At 34.9% G+C, this 24,507-nt stretch overlaps 1 protein-coding gene across 1 annotated transcript in view; it reads left to right on the top strand.

The window, feature by feature from the left end:
• The window catches only part of LOC126755983 (putative fatty acyl-CoA reductase CG8303), a 55,248-nt gene extending 35,205 nt beyond the window's left edge, over positions 1–20,043 (top strand). The window contains exons 3-7 of the mRNA XM_050468745.1: positions 8,353–8,747; positions 15,209–15,713; positions 17,365–17,806; positions 17,870–18,127; positions 19,181–20,043. Of these exons, the coding sequence (XP_050324702.1) occupies positions 8,481–8,747; positions 15,209–15,713; positions 17,365–17,806; positions 17,870–18,127; positions 19,181–19,313 (1,605 nt within the window). The 5' untranslated portion in view covers positions 8,353–8,480 and the 3' untranslated portion in view covers positions 19,314–20,043. The remainder of the gene's footprint in view (positions 1–8,352; positions 8,748–15,208; positions 15,714–17,364; positions 17,807–17,869; positions 18,128–19,180) is intronic.
• Positions 20,044–24,507: the final 4,464 nt, after the last annotated feature.

Below are 24,507 nucleotides of genomic sequence, written 5' to 3'. Positions count from 1 at the left end.
TTTATTTATTTTATTTTTTATTATTTTTTTTTCATATAAATAGCCACCAACGCTACGTGACAACAAACATGACTTCTATTATACAAGAAACTTTAGTCATAGCTATTTATATAAGCAGAAATATAACATTTCATTGGAAATCATAATATTATTATGCTCTACAACTGATAGAGAAACTAAACAATAGGAACGAAGCTTCTATCAGCATAAGAAATACGCAGTAAAACGCACAATTTATCACTAACTAAATAAAGCTTTAAAAATACATAAATATGGCCACATTTGCAAACGTTTTGACATCAGTTACCAAACTCATACGAACTATTAACAGCAGACTCACCTAAATTGAAATCTGAATTTACATAAATGTGCGCATGGGCGACGATTCGTAGACAATGCGTTGTGACCATGTGAATGCCTTAAAATAGGCGAACTGAGAGTAGATAATAACACAAAGAATTTTCATTTCATTCGGTTTAAAAATTAGCAAAAATATTGAAAACGCCAAAAAAAGTAAAAAATTTGATAAATATTAATCACATTAATAATAAAAAAAAATAAGATTTTTATACAAAAATTATTTTAAATTATTTCGTTTTTTAATAAAAATTACTATTATTATTATAATAGTATATAAAATAATATTTTTTATTTCATGTAATTTTAAATTTATTTATATTATTATTTTTATATACATATTTTTTATTATTATTATCTGTAACAACATTTTTGCGCCTAATGTCGCTTAAACTTTCAAATATTATAACACATTGTTTGCACAAATAATATTAGCGGAATACTACAGTTTAGTCAAGTAAACCTTAAAACAGGTTTTTCTCTCAAAAGCCCTTCAAATTAGCCATTCATTTCTCAAACAAAGCAGTTCATTGTTCTTTAAACAGCCATTACAAAAACACATTCCCCACATTTTCTATAACAAAGATATGTCAATATTGACTTATCTGTCACTTTTTCGTTACTTTGCCGTTAGCTTTGAAGGCATGCACGCAATTTTACGCGTGTTCAATAACAAAAGCTATGGGCAATAGACGACGACACTCTGTAGAAGGCAGCTGCCAACAGAAGACTCAAGCAACGAACTTGCTGTTGAATTTGTGGGCTCGTGTATATACATACATATGTATTCGTGTGTTTAACGCGTGGGATAATTGGCGGAGCATAAGCAATGTATTTGAAGTTTTTTAAAGTGGTGAAAACATATATACATATATATACAAAACTATAAAAAACATAACTGAATAGAGGAAGGTGTTAAGGTTGGGGAATTTTAAATGAATTTTTAGGCTTTAATGCGCTAAAATTGACGTTATTGAGTGCGCTGATAATTTTTTGTCAATTTTTTTTTTTTTTAATTTTTCACTTTAAGGTGAAAGCTGTCATCAAATGCTTTGCGCATTTCTTTTTTTTTTTTTGCTTACATGATTTGTTGTTTTGTTAATATATTATATACAAGGTAAATATTGTGGATTTCGTTCATTGCAATATTCAAAAATTATTCGGGTTGTCAAAGTGAGCAATGTGTAAAACAGCATTAAATCGGGCATATTGATGATTTCTAAATATAATTAATTTAATTTCTTTTATAAAAAAAAATTTATTTTTTTTAAATTTATTTTCTTTTATAAAAAAAAATTTATTTTTTTTTTTTTGAAGAAATGTTTTCATGCTGATTGCTGTTCTTTTTAAAGTTTACATCAATTTTTGTTCAAATAGCTTGTTCTTATTTGATTAAGACTCTTTTTGAGCTATTTTATCATTACAAGGTTTTTTAGGGACCACAGAAACTTCTTTCTAGCAGTTTACTAGCCTAGCCTCTTTTGATATTAAAAAAACAACAAGAAAAAACGTTAACTTCAGCTGCACCGAAGCTGATATACCCTTCACAGGTGCATTTCTTTTATTAACTATGTGTTCAGTTTATATGGAAGCTATATGCTATAGTAATCCGATCTGAACAATTTCTTCGGAGATTACATTGTTGCTTTAGAAAATAATCTATACCAAATTTCGTGAATATATCTTGTGAAATGTGAAAGTTTTCCATACAAGCATTTGATTCCGATCGTTCAGTTTGTATGGCAGCTATATGTTATAGTGGTCCGATAACGGCAGTTCTGACAAATGAGCAGCTTCTTCTAAAATGACGTTTGCAAAATTTCAAAACGATATCTTAAAAACTGAGGGACTAGTTCGATTATATACAGACGGACACGGACGGACAGACTAACAGACGGACATGGCTAAATCGACTCAGCTCAACATACTGATCATTTATATATATACTTTATAGGGTCTCCGACGATTCCTTCTGGGTGTTACAAACTTCGTGACAAACTTAATATACCCTGTTCAGGGTATAAAAATCTGTTAAGCCTAAAATTAGTGGTGCAAGATTTTCCAGAGTTTCAAAACTGGCGAAACGAACATACAACTGGTGTAAATTTAAACGACAATTTCATAAAAGAGTATTAGAGAACCTCTGACATTAGAAAATCATTTTTTTTATTAAGCCTAAAACTAAATGATTTGCCACTTTTTCAAAATAAACCAATCGAACATACAGCTGGTATAAATGTAAGCGACAAAGTGATTAAAGCGTCTAGCTGCCCTCTGATATTAGAAAATATTTTTTTTGTTAAGCATCAGATTGTTGATTTGCCACAATTTTAAAAACGGGCCTATCGAACATACAACTGGTATAAATGTAAGCGACAAATTGATTAAAAAGTCTAGCCCTCCTCTGACATTAGAAAATAATTGTTTCTATTAAGTTTTAGATCATAAATTTGCCACATTTTCAAAATGCGTCAATCGAACATACAACTGGTATAAATTTAAGCGACAAATTGATTCAAGAGTCTTGCACCCCTCTGATATTAAAAAATAAATTTTTCTATTAAAACGCAAACCTTAGATTAGAATGACATTACATTCAACCAGCCTTGGAAAATGCCGATTCGAATACAAAACTGGTATAAAGGCAATACACGTACTGACATAAGCAGCTAAAGATTTTTAAAAACAACTTACATCACTTAAAGGGTTCTCCACATAACTCATTGAATAAAATTGAACTTGGTTGTACAGAACATAATTGGTATAAATGTAAGCGACAAATTGATAAAAGTATCTAACCCCTCTCTGATATTAAATTTTTTTTTGTTAAGCCACAAGCCTTATATTAGAGTGATATTTCATTCAACAAGCCTTGAAAATGGCGAAACGAACACAAAACTGGTATAAATGCTAAACATGTACTGGCATAAGCAATTAAAGATGTTTGAGAAAGAATTATATCACTTAAAGGGTGCTCCACATAACACATTGCATGAAATTTAACGATATAACTTTGTTGTTGATTTCACATGTAAATTTTTTGACAAACGCAGAGGAGCTCAAGTAAAGCACACAGAGAAATGGCCAAAGGAAGATGGCTTCTTTGCACACCATTTTTGAAATTTGCATTTTGTGAGTGTGGTTAACCCGCGTAATAACCCTCTTCATTGCTATGCTTAAGACTATTGTCAGTGTTTATATCAAGGTCTACACGTGCCAGCACTTCTATGCCAATTCATACTCATAATTAATAAAATATATAATTTTATTGGTTCTAAATATAACTGATTAATTATAAATTTAGTTTTTTTTTTTAAATTGGGTGTGTTCGGGTGTGTCTTGTGAAAAAGCGCATATCTTACTTTGCTGACTAATTTTATGTGTATAAACTCAGAGGCAATAATAAAATTCGGCACTACAAAGTTAATCAAAGACACACACCGTTTAATTAGTGTGCACACCCCTTTATTTACAAACTTACAAATCTAAATATATGTATATATATATATATATATATATATATATGTATATTATAAATGCTTAAAACTATTTTTTTTTTCATTTAAATATTTTATTTTGACCGCTGCTAGTTGCTTACCTCCAAAAGCAAGACTGTATTTTAAAGCATTGTAAAAACGGTATTTTTGATCGGCCAGTTCCGGTAAAGCTGAAATAACACTTCAATATTATTTGGCGGCTATATGTATATATGTATAGGCTTGAGCTAATATGTTGGTGTGATTTGATTGTAATGGCATTTGATCGTAATCGATTCAGGCACACGCAGCTTCATTTGAAATAAATCAAATTGACCTTGACACAAATACCGGTACAACATGCCTACAAAGAAAAGAGAGGAAATAAACAGATATCAAGATACGTTTTTTTCTTATTTATGCAAACTTCAAAGACACCAAACCATGAATCAGAAATCTCATTCATTATACGAGGTGCTTGTGCACGAGGCTTATAGGTCACCGTTAATGCTGAGCAAAAGGTCGTGTGACACATAAATACACAAATTTTGGCTGAAAAACTGCAGCTGCATACAGAAAAAAGTTTGAAAGACGTGTTAGCTCGCAGGTTCAGCAGACAGTAGGGCGCTCTGCATATTTGGTTGCTATGCATATTAGATCAAAGCGGCTGAAGCTGGTATGGGACACTCAAAATGTGTAAGGAAATGCATTGAAAATAGATAATAGATATATTTTTATTTTTTTATTTATATGAAGCTACCGACTGGAACATACGGTTTAAATCGAGTCTCGAATGATTTATTTCATAGAAATATTTGTAAATTTGCTATAGTTGTTTTTAATATTAATTAAAATTTAAATTCTACAGTGTAAAAAATTATTGATTTATAAAAAAAAATTAGGACTGCCACCTGTCTTAAATCTTGTTTATATAAAATTTGATAAGTAAAAAAACCTTGAAACTGATGCCGTTTAAGAATTCTTCTAGAAAATTTGATTAGAAAGAAAAAAATCTCGAAACTGATGATCTGGTTTAAACTATATTAATTTTAACTTATTTAGAGGGATTCTCACTCGAGTCATTTCGGGTCTCCAATGATCAATTTCTACCTAAATATTTTTAGATTTACTTTAGTTGTTTAATTTTTTTATTAAATTTTAATGGAATTTAATTTTTTCTGTGTATTTTTGTAAAGATATATTTAAGGTTGCCACCTTTTTGAATTTTTTTATTTACAAAAATGAAGAAGAGCGAAAAATGTCCAAACCGATGCAGTTTAAGAGGGCTTTTAGTTTAAACTATGTTAATTTTTATTTATTCGAATAGGTTGCCACTTAAATAAACTTATTTCAAGCGAAATATTTTTAAATTTGCTTTCGTTATTTAAAACTATAATTAAATTTTATTTTTGTTGTCAGTGAAAATATGATTTTTTTATGAAGATATATTTAAGGTTGCCACCTTTTTGAAATTTTAAGTGTAAAAAAATTAAGAAGAACGAAAAATGGCTTAACTAAAGCAGTTTAACAGGGCTTCTAGTTTAAACTATATTATTTTTTTACTTATTAGAAGAGATTGCCACCTAAATAAACTTATAGCCAAATACAAGTATACAGATGTAGTATGTAGGTATAAATTTAATTGAATTGAATAAAATTTATAAGATTAGGATTGCAATAAGGGTTTAAATCAAACTTGTGTACATATATGTACATATGTGAGGAATTTTTCCGGCGAAGATATTTTTGTAAGGTGTTACCACATAATTTTAAAACATAATTTGAATGAAATTAGTAATTCACAGGAATTCTTACAATAAGGGCGTCAAAATGAAGGTTTTGAATTTTATTAAATATTTGTAAGGGTTGCCACCTACAAAAAAAATACTTTTACAATATGGAATGGAAATCAATTTTATCAATACATTTATGTGACAAAAATGTTATTTTTTGTCGGAGATAGATTTTTACAGTGTTGCCACCTTTTTCACAAATAAAAAATTTATAATAACTACAAAGGATTCCTTACAGTCAGTTGGAAAAAATGTTTAGCAAGCTTATAGTCAAAACTATTTTTTGGTGAAGGTTGCCAGCTGTTTAAAAAATGTAAGCCAATAAATTTGAAACGACAAACGTTATGGATTTCAAACTAACATTTATAAAAGTTGCCATCCGTTTAAAAATATTAATATATTAACTTTGAAACATGTCAAATATTAATATCAAATTGTTATTTAAGCTATTACATATTTGAGAAGGGTTGCCACATATTTCAAAGAAATAATTCATTTAAATTTTAAAGAAAAAAATAGTATTATATTATAGTATATTAAAGATTAAATGTTAGTTTCAGAAATATTTTTATATAAGCTAATATTTGACAGGGGTTGCCACATATTTCAGAGAAATAATTTAATTTAATTTGAAACAAAAAAATTAGTATGTAGTATAGTATGGATATTAAGCTAAAGTGGTTTTGTGGTATTGTTACTTAACTATTATTTGAGAAGGCTTGCCACATATTCCAAAGAAATAATTAAATTAAATTTTAAAGAAGAAATATGGTATTATATTAGAGTATATTAAAGATTAAGCGTTAGTTTCAGAAATTTTTTTATATAAGCTAATATTTGAGAGGGGTTGCCACATATTTCAAAGAAATAATTTAATTTAATTTAAAACAAAAAAATAGTATTATATAGTATAGTATGAATATGAAACTAAAGTGGTTTCAGAATTATTGTTACTTAAGCTATTATTTGAGAAGTGTTGCCACATTTTTCAAAGAAATGATTCAATTAAATTTACAAAAATAAAAATTATATTATAAGATATTGAAGATTAAATTATAGTTTCAGCAATACTGTTGCATAACTTAATATTTGAAAAGGGTTGCCACATATTTCAAAAAAATAATTTAATTTGTTTTAAAATAGTATTCTGTAGTATAATATGGATATGAAGCTGTTATTATTTGAGAAGGGTTGCCACCTGTGTATCATATAAATATTTTTTAAAATTAAATTTTTCAAATGGTAAAGATTTTTGCAAGAATATTTATCCAATGAGTTCAATTCGCTTTGCTATAAATATACCTAACACTTCTCTCTCTCTCTCCCTCTCTCGCTTCTGCGGGTTGACTATGCAGATAAATAGTCAGGAGTAATGAAAAACATAAAAATATAATAGAAATTGTATGCCTAAAAAATATATTTGAATATTGATCAATCTTCCGCCTATTTATTTTATAAGACACTTGACCCACAAGGTTTCAATTTTTCACATAAAGAAATCTTTCAAAAAACAACCTCCAATATTTAAATTAATACAAAATTTAGTTAGTTCTATGGACATTCTACCACCAATTATATCTTTTGCTTAGTATTTGAAAATATTTTATTATCTTTCAAGTGTCTTTTCTCACTTGACCTACAACAACTTATTCTAAAGAAACAAAGTAACACAAATTCAAGTCAAAGTCAAAATTAATTCTTAATAAAAACCTTGACAGTGTACAGCTACATAGATACATATATATTGTATAAGAAAAACTCGTTTTTCGTTGACTCGACATTTAACGGTAGCAACGATATAACCTCAACGCGCCAGACTCGCTCTTAGAAAAAATAATAATACTTTTTTCTCACTTCTTTAAGAACAAAAATAAAGAAATCTGAAAAACGGTATAATTAATGAACTTGACAAACAACAACACTTCAATCGCGTCTAAGGAAGCAGCGTAAAAAACCGTTTGTATGTCTGTACGCTCGCGCTACTACGCACGCACCAAGGCCAGGGTTGGGTGCAAGCGCATGCGCACAAGGCCATACCAACGACAAGTTGCCGCCGTCACAAGCCAAAGACCTAGACGTGTTGCCTAAGCTGTGACGGTGGCTGTGAATGTGTCGGCGGTGACTTGTAAAGCACGCGCTTTCGTCGACATCCACAACGGTCAAGTGCATTAGCTGGCGATTTTCAATTTTTATAGACTAAACAAAATATATTAAGTTTGCCACGAAGTTTGTAACACCCAGTAGGAAACGTCAGAGGCTCCATAAACTATATCGTCACCTAAAATGCAAAACAGCGTATCATCAAAAAAAAATCGAAAATCCCTTTCAGATATAATAACCGATATATAAGTATATGATAACCAATATATAACCATTTTATAACCAAAACTCAAATTTTGTTTCACTTTGAGTGGTTGCGATTAGAAACCTTTACCTTTTACCTTCGCCTGTAAACTGATGAATAGTTGCTCATTAGTCGGAACCGCTGATATCGGATCACTATAGAATATAGCTTGTATGTAAAGATTTTTCATTTGACGAGATAACTTCAAGAAATCTCTCACGCATTGGTACCTAAGATCTCCGAAGATAGTATAGCTGTCATACAAACTTATCCATCAAAATCGAAAATCGAAATCGGATTTTCTATAATACTAAAATATTGTTAACAATTTTTATACTCGATCTTCAATTACTTACTTGCCTACAACTCTCTATCTTTTCAGCCTACACGTGATATCAGCTATTGACCGTTACACCAATATCGCCTTGACTTTGGTTCGCCTTTACTCTGCTTAGTACCGCCACTTTGTAAGCATTCACATTGGCGCCGCCAACAAATCTCAATTATACGATGGCTGTCATCAGTGATCATGGCAGCAGTACCGAGGAGTTGGCGCTCAAAGAACAAAATGAGAAGAATCTAAAGAATATCGGCACAGTGCCAGAGTTCTTTGCGCATAAGAACATTTTCCTCACTGGCGGTACGGGATTTCTGGGCACAGTGCTGATTGAAGAACTGCTAGATACACACCCCGACATTGGTACCATCTATGTACTGGTTAGAGGAAAACGCAACTTCGATCCCAATGAGCGCATAAGTCGTTTGCTGCAGAAGCCGGTGAGTGAAAAGACTAGTGATATTTCAAAATAAATAAATGATTAAACTAATAGAAAGTAAGAGAGGCAGGTAATAGAAAGCAATAGAGGGCCACTGTTATAATCTGTATTCACTACATCTTACTTTGAGCAGCCTTCAGCTGATTCCTTAAGTTTAGAATCACCTTGAGAAATCAAGCTTTTTGTCATTTATTCCTTCAACGAGAGAAATCAGAGAAACGCAACGTAACAATCAACCACAACACGTGCGGGATGGGATTGATACTGAGAATTGAAGAGAGAAGCGAGACGCATGCGGCGACTAATAGAAGGTTTTAAGACCGGAGTAAACTCTTGTAGAACCCCCACAGGTTTTCAACTGACTGATGACCAGAGCATACTAAAAGTATGGAGGGAAGGCATCTCCAGCCTGCTGAACGGCAGTGAATGTATAACACCAGGGGATGGTGCACCCGATTCTCCAAGCTATGACGATAGAGCAGACGCTCTTTTGCCCGACCACGAAGAAGTTCAAATAGTAATTACACGTTTGAAGAACATCAAAGCGGTGGGAGTCTATGTGTTGCCGGCCGAGCTATTCAAATACGGCGACGAAGAACTGATAAGGATCCTACATCAGCTTTTTTGTAGCATATGGTCGGATCCACAAAAAGGAGACCTCACAATCTGCGCCAACTACCATGAGATGAGCATCCTCAACATCGCATGTAAGATTCTATCGAGCGAATTGCGTGAAAGATTGAAGCTCACCGTTAACAAACTAATTGGACATTAACAGTGTGGCTTTAGGCCTGGAAAATCAACAACTGACCAGATATTCACCATGCACCAAATCTTTGGAAAAACCCGTGAAAGGAGCATCGATACACACCACCTCTTCGTCGATTTCAAAGCTGTTTTGACAGCATGAAAAGGAGCTGCCTTTATGCTGCTATTTCTGAATTTAGTATCCACGCACAGCTAATACGACTGTGTAAACTGACCTTCAGCAATACCACAAGCTCCGTCAGGATCGAAAAGACCTCTCCGAGCCGTTCGATACCAAACACGGTTCCAGACTAGGCGACTCCCTATCGTGCGACTTCTTCAATCTACTGCTGGAGAAAATTATTCGAGCTGCAGACCTTAATCGAGCAGGTACAATCTTCTATAAGAGTGCAAATCTGCAGGCGTACGCCAATGATATCATTGGCCCCAACATCCGCGCCGTTAGTTCTGCTTTCTTTAGACTGGATAAGGAAGCGAAGCAAATGGGTCTAGTAGTTAACGAGGACAAGACGAAATACCTCTTGTCATCAAACAAACAATCGTCGGACTCGCGGTTTGGCTCCCACGTCATTGTTGACAGTCATAACTTCGAAGTCGTAGATAATTTCGTCTATCTTGGAACCATCATTAACGTCAACAACAATATCAGCCTCGAAATCAAACGCAGAATAACTCTTGCCAACAGGTTCTACGTCGGACTGAGTAGGTAATTAAGAAGTAAAGTCCTCTCTCGACGAACAAAGATCAAACTCTACAAGTCAATCATCTCCCCCGTCCTGTTATATGGTTGGTGCAGAGTCACGAATGAAGACAACATCTGATGAGTCGCGTTACGAGTTTTAGGGGGAAAGATACATATGTCCTAAAGCAAGGTTTCCAAAAGTATTTTTTTCCTTTGATAGGAAGTAATATTACCAAAAAATAATTACAGTTGCAAATCTAATAAAATATATCACAAATATAATAAAAATAAATGAGCCCAAATTAACCAATAGAAACGAACTAAATATACGCCCTGTCAACAACTTACATAATTCCCTATAAATATACTATATAATTCATATATTCACTCAAGCATCATAAGCTTCACTTAATTACAATACAATCTCCAAAAGGTATAAAGAAAACCACAACGCATCAGCACCCAGCCATAACCGCCTACCAAACCGCATACGAAGGCGGGCAGCGAGTGACATTCAGCGAACTGCGACATCTGTCAAAATGGACGGATGCGCTGACAGTTATGAAAAAATATAATTGAGGAAGTGAAAAGAAAATGTTGAAAGATGAAATTTTCAAGAAATAATAACTTCAATATGAAAAGCGACTGGAGCAGATGTCACGATACATCCGCTTGACAAGCAAAAGCGACACGGAAAAGTGATTTAAAAAATTGTGTCTTTTTCTTTTCAATTTTTTTTTTTCAATTTCTTTTTTTGTTTTTTTCTGAGTTGCTGCTTTTTTATTTTTTTCTTCTTAATTTCTGCTTTTTTCTTCTTTGACACCCGCCCACACGTACAGAGTCACTGACCGTTGTCCGCTAGTGTGTTTGCATGTGACGCATGCGCAACGCATCACACGCTATGTAAATACAAAACAGCCGCAGACAATGAAAAGCAGTTGGGAAAAAAAGTTAAATACATTAGCAGTGAAATAATTGCGCACTTAATGACACTTGAAGTGCGATTTAAGTCATGCATTAATGCGACTACATATCTCTTGTGTTATAGCCGCATAGCAGCTGTGCTACCGTTATTGTTTTTATATCATTTTGCACTTCTACGCAGGCATTTGCACTTATAGTTGTAATAAATTTAAATGTAAATGCATAATAAAGTCAAAATATGCAGTTTACAAGTCATTAAAATCACTCATAAATAAAAACCGTCGCCACCTGTTGGTTGCGCTGTGTAAAAAATGTGAAAAATTAAAAAAAAATATGAGAAAATGTGCGTAAAGAAATATAAGTAGCTGAAGTCACTATTGAAAAAACTGCTATTTGTAAGTTAATTAAAAAAAAAAAACATTAACTGAATTGAGACTAATATGTTTTTTGTTGATTTTTATTAACATCACAATTAATATTTTGCGGTCGGTTAGAATCAAAAGCAAAACTTAAACAAAAACTAAGCCCATTTAACGGTGGTTCGTTTTGTAACGAATGATCCAAGTTGAAGTAGAAGCCGCTTACCACGCGACATCGCTTCGCTCTCTGGGTTCTTAAAATGTTCCAAGTAGATCCGATGTTTTCGAGCCAAATTTTGTTCAGCGATGAGGTCCATTTCTGGCTCAACGTGTATGCAAATAAGCAAAATTTCCGCATTTGGGACGAAGACCAACCTGTAGAGATTCTATGTAAAGCTACAAATTCATCCTCAAAAAACAACGGTTTGGTGTGGTTTTTGGGCCGGTGGAATCATCGGCCCATATTTCTTCAAAAATGATGCCGATGAGAACGTAACCGTCAATGGCGACCATTATCACGCCATGATAACCGACTATTTGATACCTGAAATTGAAGCTCGTGATCTCGGCGACATTTGGTTTCAACAAGATTTCGTCACGTCCCACACAACGCATCAATCAATGGTTTTATTGAGAGAACACTTCGGTGAGCAGATAATTTCACGCTTTGAGCCGGTCGATTGGCCACCAAGATCGTGTGATATCACACTTTTCCCTGTGGGGATATGAAAAGACAAAAGTCTATGCGCATAATCCCGCTTCGTTTGAGACCATGAAGCAAAACATCACGCGTATCATTCGCCGCTTAACAATCGAAATGCTCGAACGAGTCATCAAAAATTGGACTAAACAGATGGACCGTTTGAGACTTAGCCGCCGCCAACATTTGAAAGAGAAAATCATCAAAAAATAAATGAAGAATGTTCTTTCGAATGATAATAAACATTCCCCGTTATATTTGAAGTTTATGTGGATTCTCTGTAAAAAGTAAGGAACCTCGAAATGTATCTTCTTCTTCTTCTTAATTGCCGTAGACACCGCTTACGCGATTATAGCCGAGTTAACAACAGCGCGCCAGTCGTTTCTTCTTTTCGCTACGTTGCGCCAATTGGATATTCCAAGCGTAGCCAGGTCCTTCTCCACCTGGTCCTTTCAACGGAGTGGAGGTCTTCCTCTTCCTCTGCTTCCGCCGGCGGGTACAGCGTCGAATACTTTCAGAGCTGGAGTGTTTTCGTCCATTCGGACAACATGACCTAGCCAGCGTAGCCGCTGTCTTTTAATTCGCTGAACTATGTCAATGTCGTCGTATATCTCGTACAGCTCATCGTTCCATCGAATGCGATATTCGGCGTGGCCAACGCGCAAAGGACCATAAATCTTTCGCAGAACTTTTCTCTCGAAAACTCGCAACGTCGACTCATCCGTTGTTGACATCGTCCAAGCCTCTGCACCATACAGCAGGACGGGAATTATGAGTGACTTATGGAGTTTGGTTTTTGTTTGTCGAGAGAGGACTTTACTTCTCAATTGCCTACTCAGTCCGAAGTAGCACCTGTTGGCAAGAGTTATCCTGCGTTGGATTTCTAGGCTGACATTGTTAGTGGTGTTTACGCTGGTTCCAAGATAGTCGAAATTATCTTCAGCTTCAAAGTTATGACTGTCAACAATGACGTGAGTGCCAAGTCGCGAGTGCGACGAGTGTTTGTTTGATGACAGGAGATATTTCGTCTTGCCCTCGTTCACTGCCAGACCCATTTGATACCCTCGAAATGTATCACCCTTTAGAAAGTATGCCTTTTATAAGATAGCTGATGTGTTGTCAATATAACGGCCACGTCAAAAGCTAAATTTTTCCTTCGAGATCATGTATCCAAGATTTGACCAAACGAGTTCATGACTACCCAAAAATTTTCACTACTAGATCTCAATTCGATATCTTTTTAATGGTTAGAACTATTGCATTCTCAAACTATTTCAAATATCTCGAAGTTATGCTAGATAAAAACCTGATCTGCAGAGAACACATTGAGAGCAAGACTTCCAAAGCCCTTCGTATCTGGAACTCTTTCAGATGAGTCAGTACTATAAAGTGGAGTTTACGGCCCCTTAAAGTCTATTGGCTCTACACATGTGTCATTCGTCCTATATTAATTATTGATGCGATGGATTAATTATCGGAAAAGTGCCACATTAATTCCCTGGAAGCAACGGGTCTGCTGGCTGAGGATTACGGGCGCTATGGAAATTACAACAACAAATCTCTGGTGTTTATCCACGATATTCAGCCAATACATAATCAAATTAAGTATGACGCAAAGCTTACGGCCATCCGGCTCATCATTTTAGGCCATTGGAGTCAGATTCGGAGACAGTATGGATATGGTATCATAGTCGACCTTGTTATTGAACTCGGGCTAAATTGGCAATGTGAACGAGAAAAGGAGATCCATATGGAATTAACCACGTCGTTTTCATTCCCCAGTAGAGAAGAATTGGTCAATGATTGTGTGATTAACAGACACAACAGTAAAATCTACACATTCACCGATGGATCAAGGGTTGAAACCGGAACAGGAGTGCGCTTCTTCTGTAGTAAAACGAGTAAGCTCCTTGAAAAGCTTTTTGAAGCAATGGACCCTAGTAAAACACCTCATGTCTTGGAACACTAGCAACCAGGGCATACCACAAAGTTACTTTACTTTCAAGAGTTTTTTGAAGCAAGGACCCTAGAAGAGCAGCTTAATCTTGGAACATTGGCAATAGAGGGCTTACCACAAAGTTACTTTGAGATAGTGTCGATGGTGGGCAGACCAAAAAGCTTCCACTTTTAGGCAAAAGGGAACCTAGTAATATTGTAGGATCATCATGGACATCTACCCTTAAGATGCATGGAAGATAATGAGACGCTGAAACATTATCTATGGGAATATCCTGTCTTCAGCCGAATGAGTCATATATTCAACCGCTCCCAATGCTTTTGTATTGGGCAGTTTAAACAAAATTTGATTAGTAGTTGCTGGATAAGGCTTAATTTGCTAACCATCTGGGACCACAATGAGTTAGTGATTGATCTTAGCCCTGCGGTCTAATCTGATAAACTAAACAGCCCAGCTTCTTCCCGTATAATTTGGTGTGGAGTTTTCCCCATCAACATCTTTTGTAAGTTAAGATAGTAAAAAACTGAAATTCGCCCTCTTAATGACTCGCCTTCTGATTTTGCTTAAAAAGTGGCAATATATACATTTCTTCTACTACGCATGCGCGGTCTACTACTTAGAAATGTCTGTATTGGAACTGGAACAGATCAGTATTTTGACGCATTCGAACGCTGGAGATTGAGCTACAGATGAATTACCAAGATCACATTTGAAAGATCCAAACATATTTATGAAAGTCAATTGATCGAAAAGGACAGCTACGGATCACAACTAATGCTGATAAGTAATAGAAGATCTTAAAAAGGAAGTCCATACGTTTGTAATCTTAGTCTATTTTAGATTTTAGAGTTCTTAGACCAACCTTTCTATAATATTAGCAATACCAGTGTCTTGAGCTGAGGAGACTTTTAGTTAACGAAACTAAAACAGCTGCTTTCAAAACTGGAGTTCAACATTAAACAACAGCTTCAATCTTCTAGCTGATCCATTTTTAATGATCTAATAACAGAACTTTTAAATATTTACTAATAATTTAATTATTGCTAATTTTCTTCATTTCTCCCAAACACAGATCTTCCAGAAGTTCAATGAGAAGTCACTCGCTAAAGTCGTGCCCATTGTTGGTGAGCTGAGTGAAGTGAATTTCGGCTTCAACGAGGCAGTATTAAACGAGCTCATCGATAAAGTGAATGTGATCTATCACAGTGCCGCCACGATCAAGTTCAGTTCACCACTACGTACGGCCATTAAGACGAATTTAACCGGCACAATGCGCACCATTGAACTGGCAAAGAAATTGAAAAATCTCTCCGCCTACATTTATCTGTCCACCGCGTTTTGCAATAGCAACAACCGTGGCCTAATTGTCGAAGAAGTCTACAAATCACAATTCGATCCGTATGATATGATGAAAATGGCTGAGGATGATGCTAAATGGGAAGATTTCACAGATGAAAAATGTAAGGAGATCATACGAGATCACCCCAATACGTACACATTCACAAAGAATCTATCGGAGAATTTACTAATGGCAGAGATGTCGGGATTGCCGGCGGCAATTGTGCGGCCATCGATTGGTGAGTGTGAAAACATGTATAATTTTTATTAATTTTGTTTAATTAGCAACGAGCCAAATGATCTTTGTAAAGAGCCTTCAAATTAATGGATTTTGTACTTTTTTATACTACTTTATTTTGCCAATTTATTCTTTTGCCATTTTTTTATATAATTCTTGCAAATCGCTAAAGTCTGGTTCATCGACCACAAGATTCGGGTCTTCTACATACCAAAAAGTACCCTTTTTTTATTTATAGCAAGAGAGTACATATCCCTCTAGGAAAAAAGCAAACATTGATCTGTATAAGGCCGGATCTATTCCGGTTAAGTTTCTTTACAGTCTTGAGAGCATCGTGGGTGGAGAATGCTACCTAGTTAATAGTCATTCACTGGATACTGTCCATTTCGGTGGCGTAAACTTATTCGTCTTGAAAACGATCTTCGGAAATCTGTATTTATGCTTTTATACAATATCCACATACGAATTCATATAGTTTGCTTTCCTCCTGTAATCTAGTACACTGCACTATATATGTACTTATATTAGAGATCTATGCCGCTGCCGAAGACATCCGTTATATCTATTTAATGGAGAATGTTTATTATTATTCGAAAAAACCATCTTCGGCATTTATTTTTTTTTTTTTTGAGGATTTTCTCTTTCAAATGTCGGCCTCGGCTACTTCTCAGTTGGTCCATCCGTTGAGTCCAATTTTCGACGACTCGTTCGAGCATTTCGACTGGTAACTGGCGAACGACAAGCGTGATGTTTTGTTCCAAGACCTAATCGAAGCGGCATTGTGCACATAGAATTTAGACTTTACATATCCCCACAGGAAAAAGTCCAACGATGCGATATCATTGGCTTTGCAGCCAATCGACCAATATCTGCTCACCAAAATGTTTTCTCAATAAATCTAGTGATTGATGCGATGTGAGGGAAGTGGTGGCCAATCGACCAGCCCAAAACATGATATTATCTGTCGTCGAAGTGTTCTCGCAATAAATCCAGTGATTGATGCGATGTGAGAAAGTGGCAGCGTCTTGTTGAAACGAAATGTCGCCGAGATCACGAGCTTCAATTTCAGGCATTAAAAGTCGGTTATAATGGCGCGATTACGTTCTCACCGGCATCATTTTTGAAGAAATATGGACCGGCCATTCGATCGGTTCACAAATCTCACCAAACCGTATTTTTCTGGATGAAATGGCATCTCTTGAATTTCTTCAGGTTGCTCTTCGTCCCAAATGCGGCAATTCTGCTTGATTACATAACCATTGTACCAGAAATGAATTTCATCGCTGCACAAAATTTGGCTCGAAAACGTTGGATCTTCTTGGAACTTTTCGAGAACGCATAGCGAAGTCGCTTATGAAGGTCGAGTGGTTTCAGTTCTTGCGCAAGGCATTAGCCATACGTCAGTCCGATTAGCTGCAAACATCGCCGAATCGACCCTCCACGGTCTTCGTGCACACTCTCAGCTACGGTTGCTATATTTTCTTCACTGCGTGCTGGACGTGGCCTATTCGGTCGAATATTATCCAATAAAGAATGCTGGGTCTCAAGATGGGTGGTGGTGTTGCGGATATTAATTACATATACTGTTATCCTTTGAGCTTAACCTTTAGTTAAATCATACTTTCACACCTTTATCTTACTCATCCACACAGTTTACGGCACCTGGGAACACCCAATGAAAGGCTGGGTCGGCAATGCAAATTCTGGTCATCTCGGCTATTTGGCCGGCTTCGTAAAGGGCATCTTTCGCACCATGTGCGGTCGTGCCGCCTCTGTCATCGATATTATACCATGCGATTTTGTGATCAATTCGTCGCTAGTTATGGGCTGGTATGTGGGTACGCATCCATTGGAAAAACCCGAAGTGATACACTGTACATCGGGCGAAGTGAACCCGCTAACATTGATCGAATTATGTAATATAATGAATGAGAGCGTCAAACGGCATCCGCCCAATAATTTCGTTTGGAAGCCAAGTACAAAATTGCGTAATGGTTGGCGTTATAAACTCTTCTTTTACCTCTTTCACATATTACCCGCGCTCGCTTATACCATACCAGAGAAATTGTTCGGTATTGGCATGCCACAGCACACGTGAGTATTCAATGCCTATAATTTTATCTGAAATGTAAAATTTAAAACCATTTTTTTCGACAGCGCCTACGAGTATATGCGCGTCTTTCACAAGGGCACCAAAGCGTTCGACTACTTCCTCGACAAAGATTTTCGCTATTCATTAAAGAATGCTCTACGCATAATGACGGTGATGCATGAGAGTGACAAGAAACGTTATAACTTCGATTCTAGCACGTGCGACTGGTCCGAGTTCATAGATCGCTGTTTGATCGGTGTGCGACGTTTCTACTTTAAGGAGGCTGCAGAGACCACCAAATGGCATCGCATGTATTGGAGAGTGTGAGTATACAATTTTCGCTTAGTAGAGTGTATAAAATGATGGCGCAGTTTATGATGCTTGCTTAGTGATTCACACTTACTAGTTTGACGGCTACAGCTGTTTCGCTGACGGCAGGTTAGGTTAGGTTAAAAGGTCGATCCAAGAAGTATCTCATTTGGATAACATACAACGCCGGTCCGTTGTGGTACCTATAAACTTCTATAAACTAGATCAGACGACCGTTACAGATCAACAAAGCGCTTTTAGCCAATCACAAATTTGTTCAGACTGCTAATATTAGTTTCGACTATGTTTAAGGTGACCGAGATGTTTCAGCCTCAGTCTTGCAAAGACTTGACAAAGCAGGACCTCCATACAACTTTAACAACTACCTTCCGATAAGATTTAAACCCTTGCCGCCATGCCTATTGAACTTTGTCCACTAAGAACTTCTATAATTGTGGTTAGATCAACTTTTCTCAAGGAAATAAGTTCAGTCGATCCCTTGCGTTCTACTCTCGGCCTGAAGAACCTCGCGGTCGCACAGAAACTGGTTGTCAATCAACGCCTGCTAAGCGCATGCGAGGTCCATTGATCCAGAGCTAGAGCGCAAGACGTCAATGAAGATCTATTCGGTCTCATTTTGACGTGAGCGGGGCAAGAGTGCCCCTGATTTGCAATTGTCAGGAATTCCGCTGTGATCAGACAGCCAAACGAGCCTGATGTTCAAGTTAATTGAAGCTATTTCTAGTGACCACTCTTTGAGTACAAGCTTAGTTACCGAGCTCGGCACCGCTGACGTCACCGAGTGTTGCCGCTGACATCACAATAGCGGAAAAGTGAAATATTATGAAGTTTTAGCAGAAAGCTTTACAATTTTCTCTTACAAAATCAGAGCTTATGCATTTTTATGACAATCCATTTTTTTTTCTTTTTTTCTTCCTAACATTAATTTATCTCAACTAGAAACAACAGTGCAGATTCTTATCACTCTACAAATATATAATTTCTATTGTTCTGCCATAACATACCAATTTAATTATATTTTCTCTTCTCCTCACACAAATTTATAGTTTCAATATCATACACTATCTTGGCTTCTTCGTGCTCTTCCTCGTTATCTTCGGCATTTGCGCACTGCTCTTCGGCCTAACTATTGGACTTACATTAGCGCTGGCTATTTGGGGTTTTCTGGTGTGGTTGTGAGCGAACGAGGATAAACTACTAGAGCAAAAACAACAAACTCTTATTCTACAACTATCAAATTCACTTCGTTGCATGTAAAAGCGAGGAATGGGAGAATTTTCCAAAGCCTGCTACTTTTTATAACATTATAGTATACCACGACGATAGAGTCATGTTCTACATGCCTATATATTTGTGGGCGTCTATATTAGTATAATTTTTAATTTTAATTGTTTTAACTATGTAAATGTAACAAAATAGTTATGAGTACAAGTCATTGTTAGAAGCCAAGGGAAACAAGCAATTTACATAGCAATACAAATACATATAAACAAGATATTAAACTATAAAAATATATATACATATAAATTTGTTATACTTATAAAAATACGTATTTTACTTACTTTTGTTTCTAAAGTACAAAAGTTCATAGTGAAGCAAACGAATTACTCTTAAGAACACAATAAAAGCTATTTTCTTAAAAATACGTAAGCCAAATTAAATGTTTTCAGGAAAGTACAGATATAAATAATATTTTTTACAGTTGCAAATATTAAACGAAACAAAAAACGATAAACAGCCTACTAGACATAAAATATGATTTCTTAGCAACAACAAAATAGTTCCATAAAAACGAACCGATTAAGTTTTAGTTTTTAGCATAACTACATATATAAATATATATAAATTTGTATGCTGTGCAATTTACCGATAATAAATATAATTATATACCATAATATGAAGAAACTGAGATGAATTTTTTTTATAATATTTGAGGTTATGCGCACTCGCGCTTGGCTCCCAAGCCACTGTTGACAACTGTCTGATTGTGTTTAACGTGGGATCCTGCTGTCGACAGCTTAACTCCACGGTGTATCTATTGCTAAGCACAACGATCAAATTAATGCGTTGATCAGCGCCCCCAAGTGTAAGTGCATGCACAACATTACACCCTGGAAGAAACCAAGGTATGAGTGCCGCCACACACATTTTGGTTCCAATCGTGGCAAAGGACACACTAGCCACCTTGGTCGGGTTCGAGGCCCATCTAAAAGCTCTGCCGTGCTTTGGGTCCGGGACAAGGTCAGTTCTCCCCGCATTTGGGTTTTAACCACAACCACCACGAATCTCCACAAAGGGCCAAACCCAATGAGCAGACTGGAGCGAACTCCAGGGGCGGCTGCTCCCCGTGGTACCATGTTTTAGTCTTTGGTGTGACCTGTAGCCCAAGCTTGCGCTTAAGCTACTGCCAGTCGAGCCCCAAAAATTCCAGGAATTCTTAAGAACCCGACTGTATGATTTTTTGTTATCCCTTTCATTTTTGTGTTTGTTATATAATCGCAAACCCATTCAATGAATTGATAGTATTTCAATATAGCACTTTTCTGACATCTCTGACCATGCCGACATTCAATAAACCAGACATGTGAATGTCGGACATAGTGCATTTGGATTTTAGTCGCCTCATACGACAGGCATGCCTTACCGCGGGAATATTCTTATCTCCCTCCCCGCAGGGAGAGCCACTGTTGACAATCATAACTTCGAAGTTTTAGATAATTTTGTCTATCTTACAACCAGTATTAACACCACCAACAATGTCAGTCTCTAAATACAACGCAGAATAACTCTTGCCGACAGGTGCCTCTTCAGACTGAGGCCGACAGATGCCCTCCGGGGGAGGCAGAAGAAGCGAAAGACCTCCACTCCATTGGATAAGGACGTGGCTACACGTGAAAAAGAGTTTAAAGATACCTCGACAAATAAAATAGTCTTTCATATAAAGACTTGATTTTATTCGGTCAGTTTGTATGGTAGCTATATGATATAGTGATCGGATATCGGCGTTTCTGACAAATAAGCAGCCTTTGGGAAGAAAGGACGTGCGCAAATTTTCAGATTGATATCTTGAAAAGTGGAGTACTCGTTCGCGGATATACAGACAGACGGACGGGATAAATGAACTCAGCTCGTCATACTGATCATTTAACTAGGCCTCTGTTTCGGCGATCACCTCTTCATTCGATGAAAACTTCTTCCCAGCGAGTATTCTTTTGAGATCTAAGAACAGGAACAGGATTCATACATTTTTGCCATCGTTTTCACGGACTTATGACACGGTGCATTGTCTTGGTGAAATAGTACTGCCTTTTTCTTCAAATGTTTTCGGTGAGTTCGTCCTTCAAACAGTCCAATAAAACGCTATATAATAGTCGCTGTTGATGGTCCTTTCTTCCCCAAAGAGATCAGAAATTAAATTTAGAAATTCCTCAAAGAATAGAAATTATTCCATGCGCAAGTTAAGGAACGTATTCCGATTATTTGACCAAAAATCACATTTTAACCATTAACCACTCCCCGTATTCACTTGTTATGACACCGTGCGACTTCGTCCTTTTCGAAAAAATGCATTTATCTATGAAAGAAAAGCGTTATGCAGACGTAGAGGCCATTCAAAAGGCTTGCACCGGCATACTGGCGGGCATACCGGCCAACGAGCTAAAACACTCGTTCGACATGCTTTTGGACCGTGCAAAAAGCTGTATTGAAGCAGAAGGAGACTACTTTGAATAAAATAAGTTGATTTTGCCGAAAAAACCATTTGTTATGTTTTTTTTTAAGTCCTGTTTACTTTGAAACGCTTCTTGCATTACACTTGAACATCGCCAAACAGTGCTCCGAATCATCAACTTGTAATTTTTGGTCAAAAATGAGCTCTCGCGGCACCCACTTTGCACTGAGCTTTCTCATGATCTAATATTCGTGAATGATATGACTTGGATACGATCAGTTGTTATATGTGACCTGGTCTACGAAAAAAAAAAAGGAGAACAATTAATGAGATAACGAGAAACTGACGATTATTTTTAACAGCTTTTCCCAGAAAACTAGTTTTCGCACGTTAGCTCCCTTTTCGTAGACCAGGTCACATACATATATAGAATGACTGCTATCTCGAACAACTTCACTTTACGGTCATTCAAAATTATTTTGTGGACTTTTTTAATATGTAAGATCTGTGGTGATCCGGCTATCACACAAAAAACGTTTATAAGTTGGTGCAAGACCACACACTGGACGACCATCAACAACTTCCATCCAAAAAACAAAGATTTCATGCTTGAAATTCGTCGATAGATAATTAGAAAACTCGCTGATAGTGTTGGAATATCATTTGTCTCAGCCCAAAACATCTTAAAGAATGTGTTGTGTCTAAACGCGTCAAGTCTTAATTGGTGACGGTATGACGATGAAACACCATCTCTTACTAAATTGATTTCTCGCGACTTGTTTGCCAAAAATGGGACTAATATCCTTTCGCAAGCACCATAGGCGCATGATTTAGCACCGTGCGACTGGCGACTCTTTAGCAAACCCTTCACAAACAAGATTGACGAATTTAAAACCCTATCGCCAAACTGGAAAAAGACTATTCCTACTGTTTCGCGGTGAAATTGATTTGGTTAGTTTTTCTCAAAATTTTAACACGAGCTCCTTAAATATATTTTTTAGTTATTATTTGAACTTTTTTTTTTACTGATATATGATCTTTTATAAACAATTTAAGGCAGAAATCAATTTTTTTGGTCAAAAATCGATTTTTTTTTTTTTTTTTTGTTTTTTTTTTTTTAGAAACCGCCATTTTGTCAAAAAAATTATTTTGCTTATTCCTCCTATTAATTACTAGATTTAACATTACTTTAACGAAATCTGTTTGAGTTTTTGATTTCAGAGCATCTAGTTCAGAGATTTAGTGGTCAGAATCTTTTTTGAGAGAAGCTTCCGAGATCAGCTGTAGTTCTTTTCCAAATAGATATTTTTGCTAATACTAAGTCTTAAAATACAGTTATAATATGTCTACAGATTTTTTGATCAATAAATTTAAAAGTTTTCTCAAAAATAATTTGAAAAATTCGCTTTTTTCGGCCTTCTAACTGTATTACTGTGTTAAGGGGTTATAACTCTCTACTTTTGCGTTTTCGAATTTAACGGCATACTAACATATGATACAAAAAATGTATATATTTATGTACGCCTAAACGTATGCAATACTTGTTAGCGGAGTAGCAACTATGTATTTTTTAGTAGTAGAGTGAAATGTTATTATTTTAAAGCCACTTAAAGCTTGTATTTTATTTGGAACTTTATTAAAATTAGAAATATTAATAATAATATAAAAAAATATTTAAAATTTGTAAAAAAATACCTTAAAAATTCTGTAATTTGTCAAAAAAATGTTAATAAAAATTAAATAAATATTTACAAAGAAATTATAACCAATTTAGATTGAATAAAGTCGAAAAAGAAATTATAAGTTAATATTTATTTAATTATTTTCATGGAGCGTATTATTTTATTTGATTCTTTATTTGTTAATATATATATTTTTTTAATTTCTCAGCAACCAATTACAACAATATTTTAAACAAGACGTTTTCCAAATATTATTTAACGGTCTTTTTATTTATGATTAATAATTATTAAATAAAATATTAAAAAAAATAAAAATCAATTTTATTAATATTGTTATCATATATCATATCATATTTTTTTTATTATCGCTATTAATATTTCTGATACAAGTACAATAATTTTTGGATCGAAATATATTTTTTTATTATTTTTTTATTATTAATATTATTTTATCAATTATTAGACAAAATGTTAAAAGAAAAATAAATTTTATTTATATTGAAATATTTTATCTTAATATTTCTAATATAATTATTATTTTTATCAATCGTAATATTTTTTTTTTTTTTTATAATTTTTAATTATCTTATTAAAATTTTTCATTTCTTTTCCACCCATATTATTTATCGGTCTTTTTATTTATGATTAATAATTATTAAATAAAATATTAAAAAAAATAAAAATCAATTTTATTAATATTGAGATATTATATCTCTTTTTTATTATCGCTATTAAAATTCCTGATACAAGTATAATAATTTTATGGATTGAAATATTTTTTTTTTATTATTTTTTTTATTAATATTATTTTATCAATTATTAGACAAAATATTAAAAGAAAGATAAATTTTATTTATTCTGAAATATTTTATCTTAGTTTTTATTATTACCACTAATATTTCTAATATAATTATTTTTATCAATCGTAATATTTTATTTGACTATTTATTATTTTTTTTTTTTTTTTTTTAATTTTTTAGCATGCAATATAAAAAAGTATTTTAAACATAACATCTAAATT

This window comes from Bactrocera neohumeralis, chromosome 4, assembly GCF_024586455.1.
Source record: "Bactrocera neohumeralis isolate Rockhampton chromosome 4, APGP_CSIRO_Bneo_wtdbg2-racon-allhic-juicebox.fasta_v2, whole genome shotgun sequence".
NCBI classification, from domain to species: Eukaryota; Metazoa; Arthropoda; class Insecta; order Diptera; family Tephritidae; genus Bactrocera; species Bactrocera neohumeralis.
This window is presented reverse-complemented; position numbering and strand designations above follow the sequence as displayed.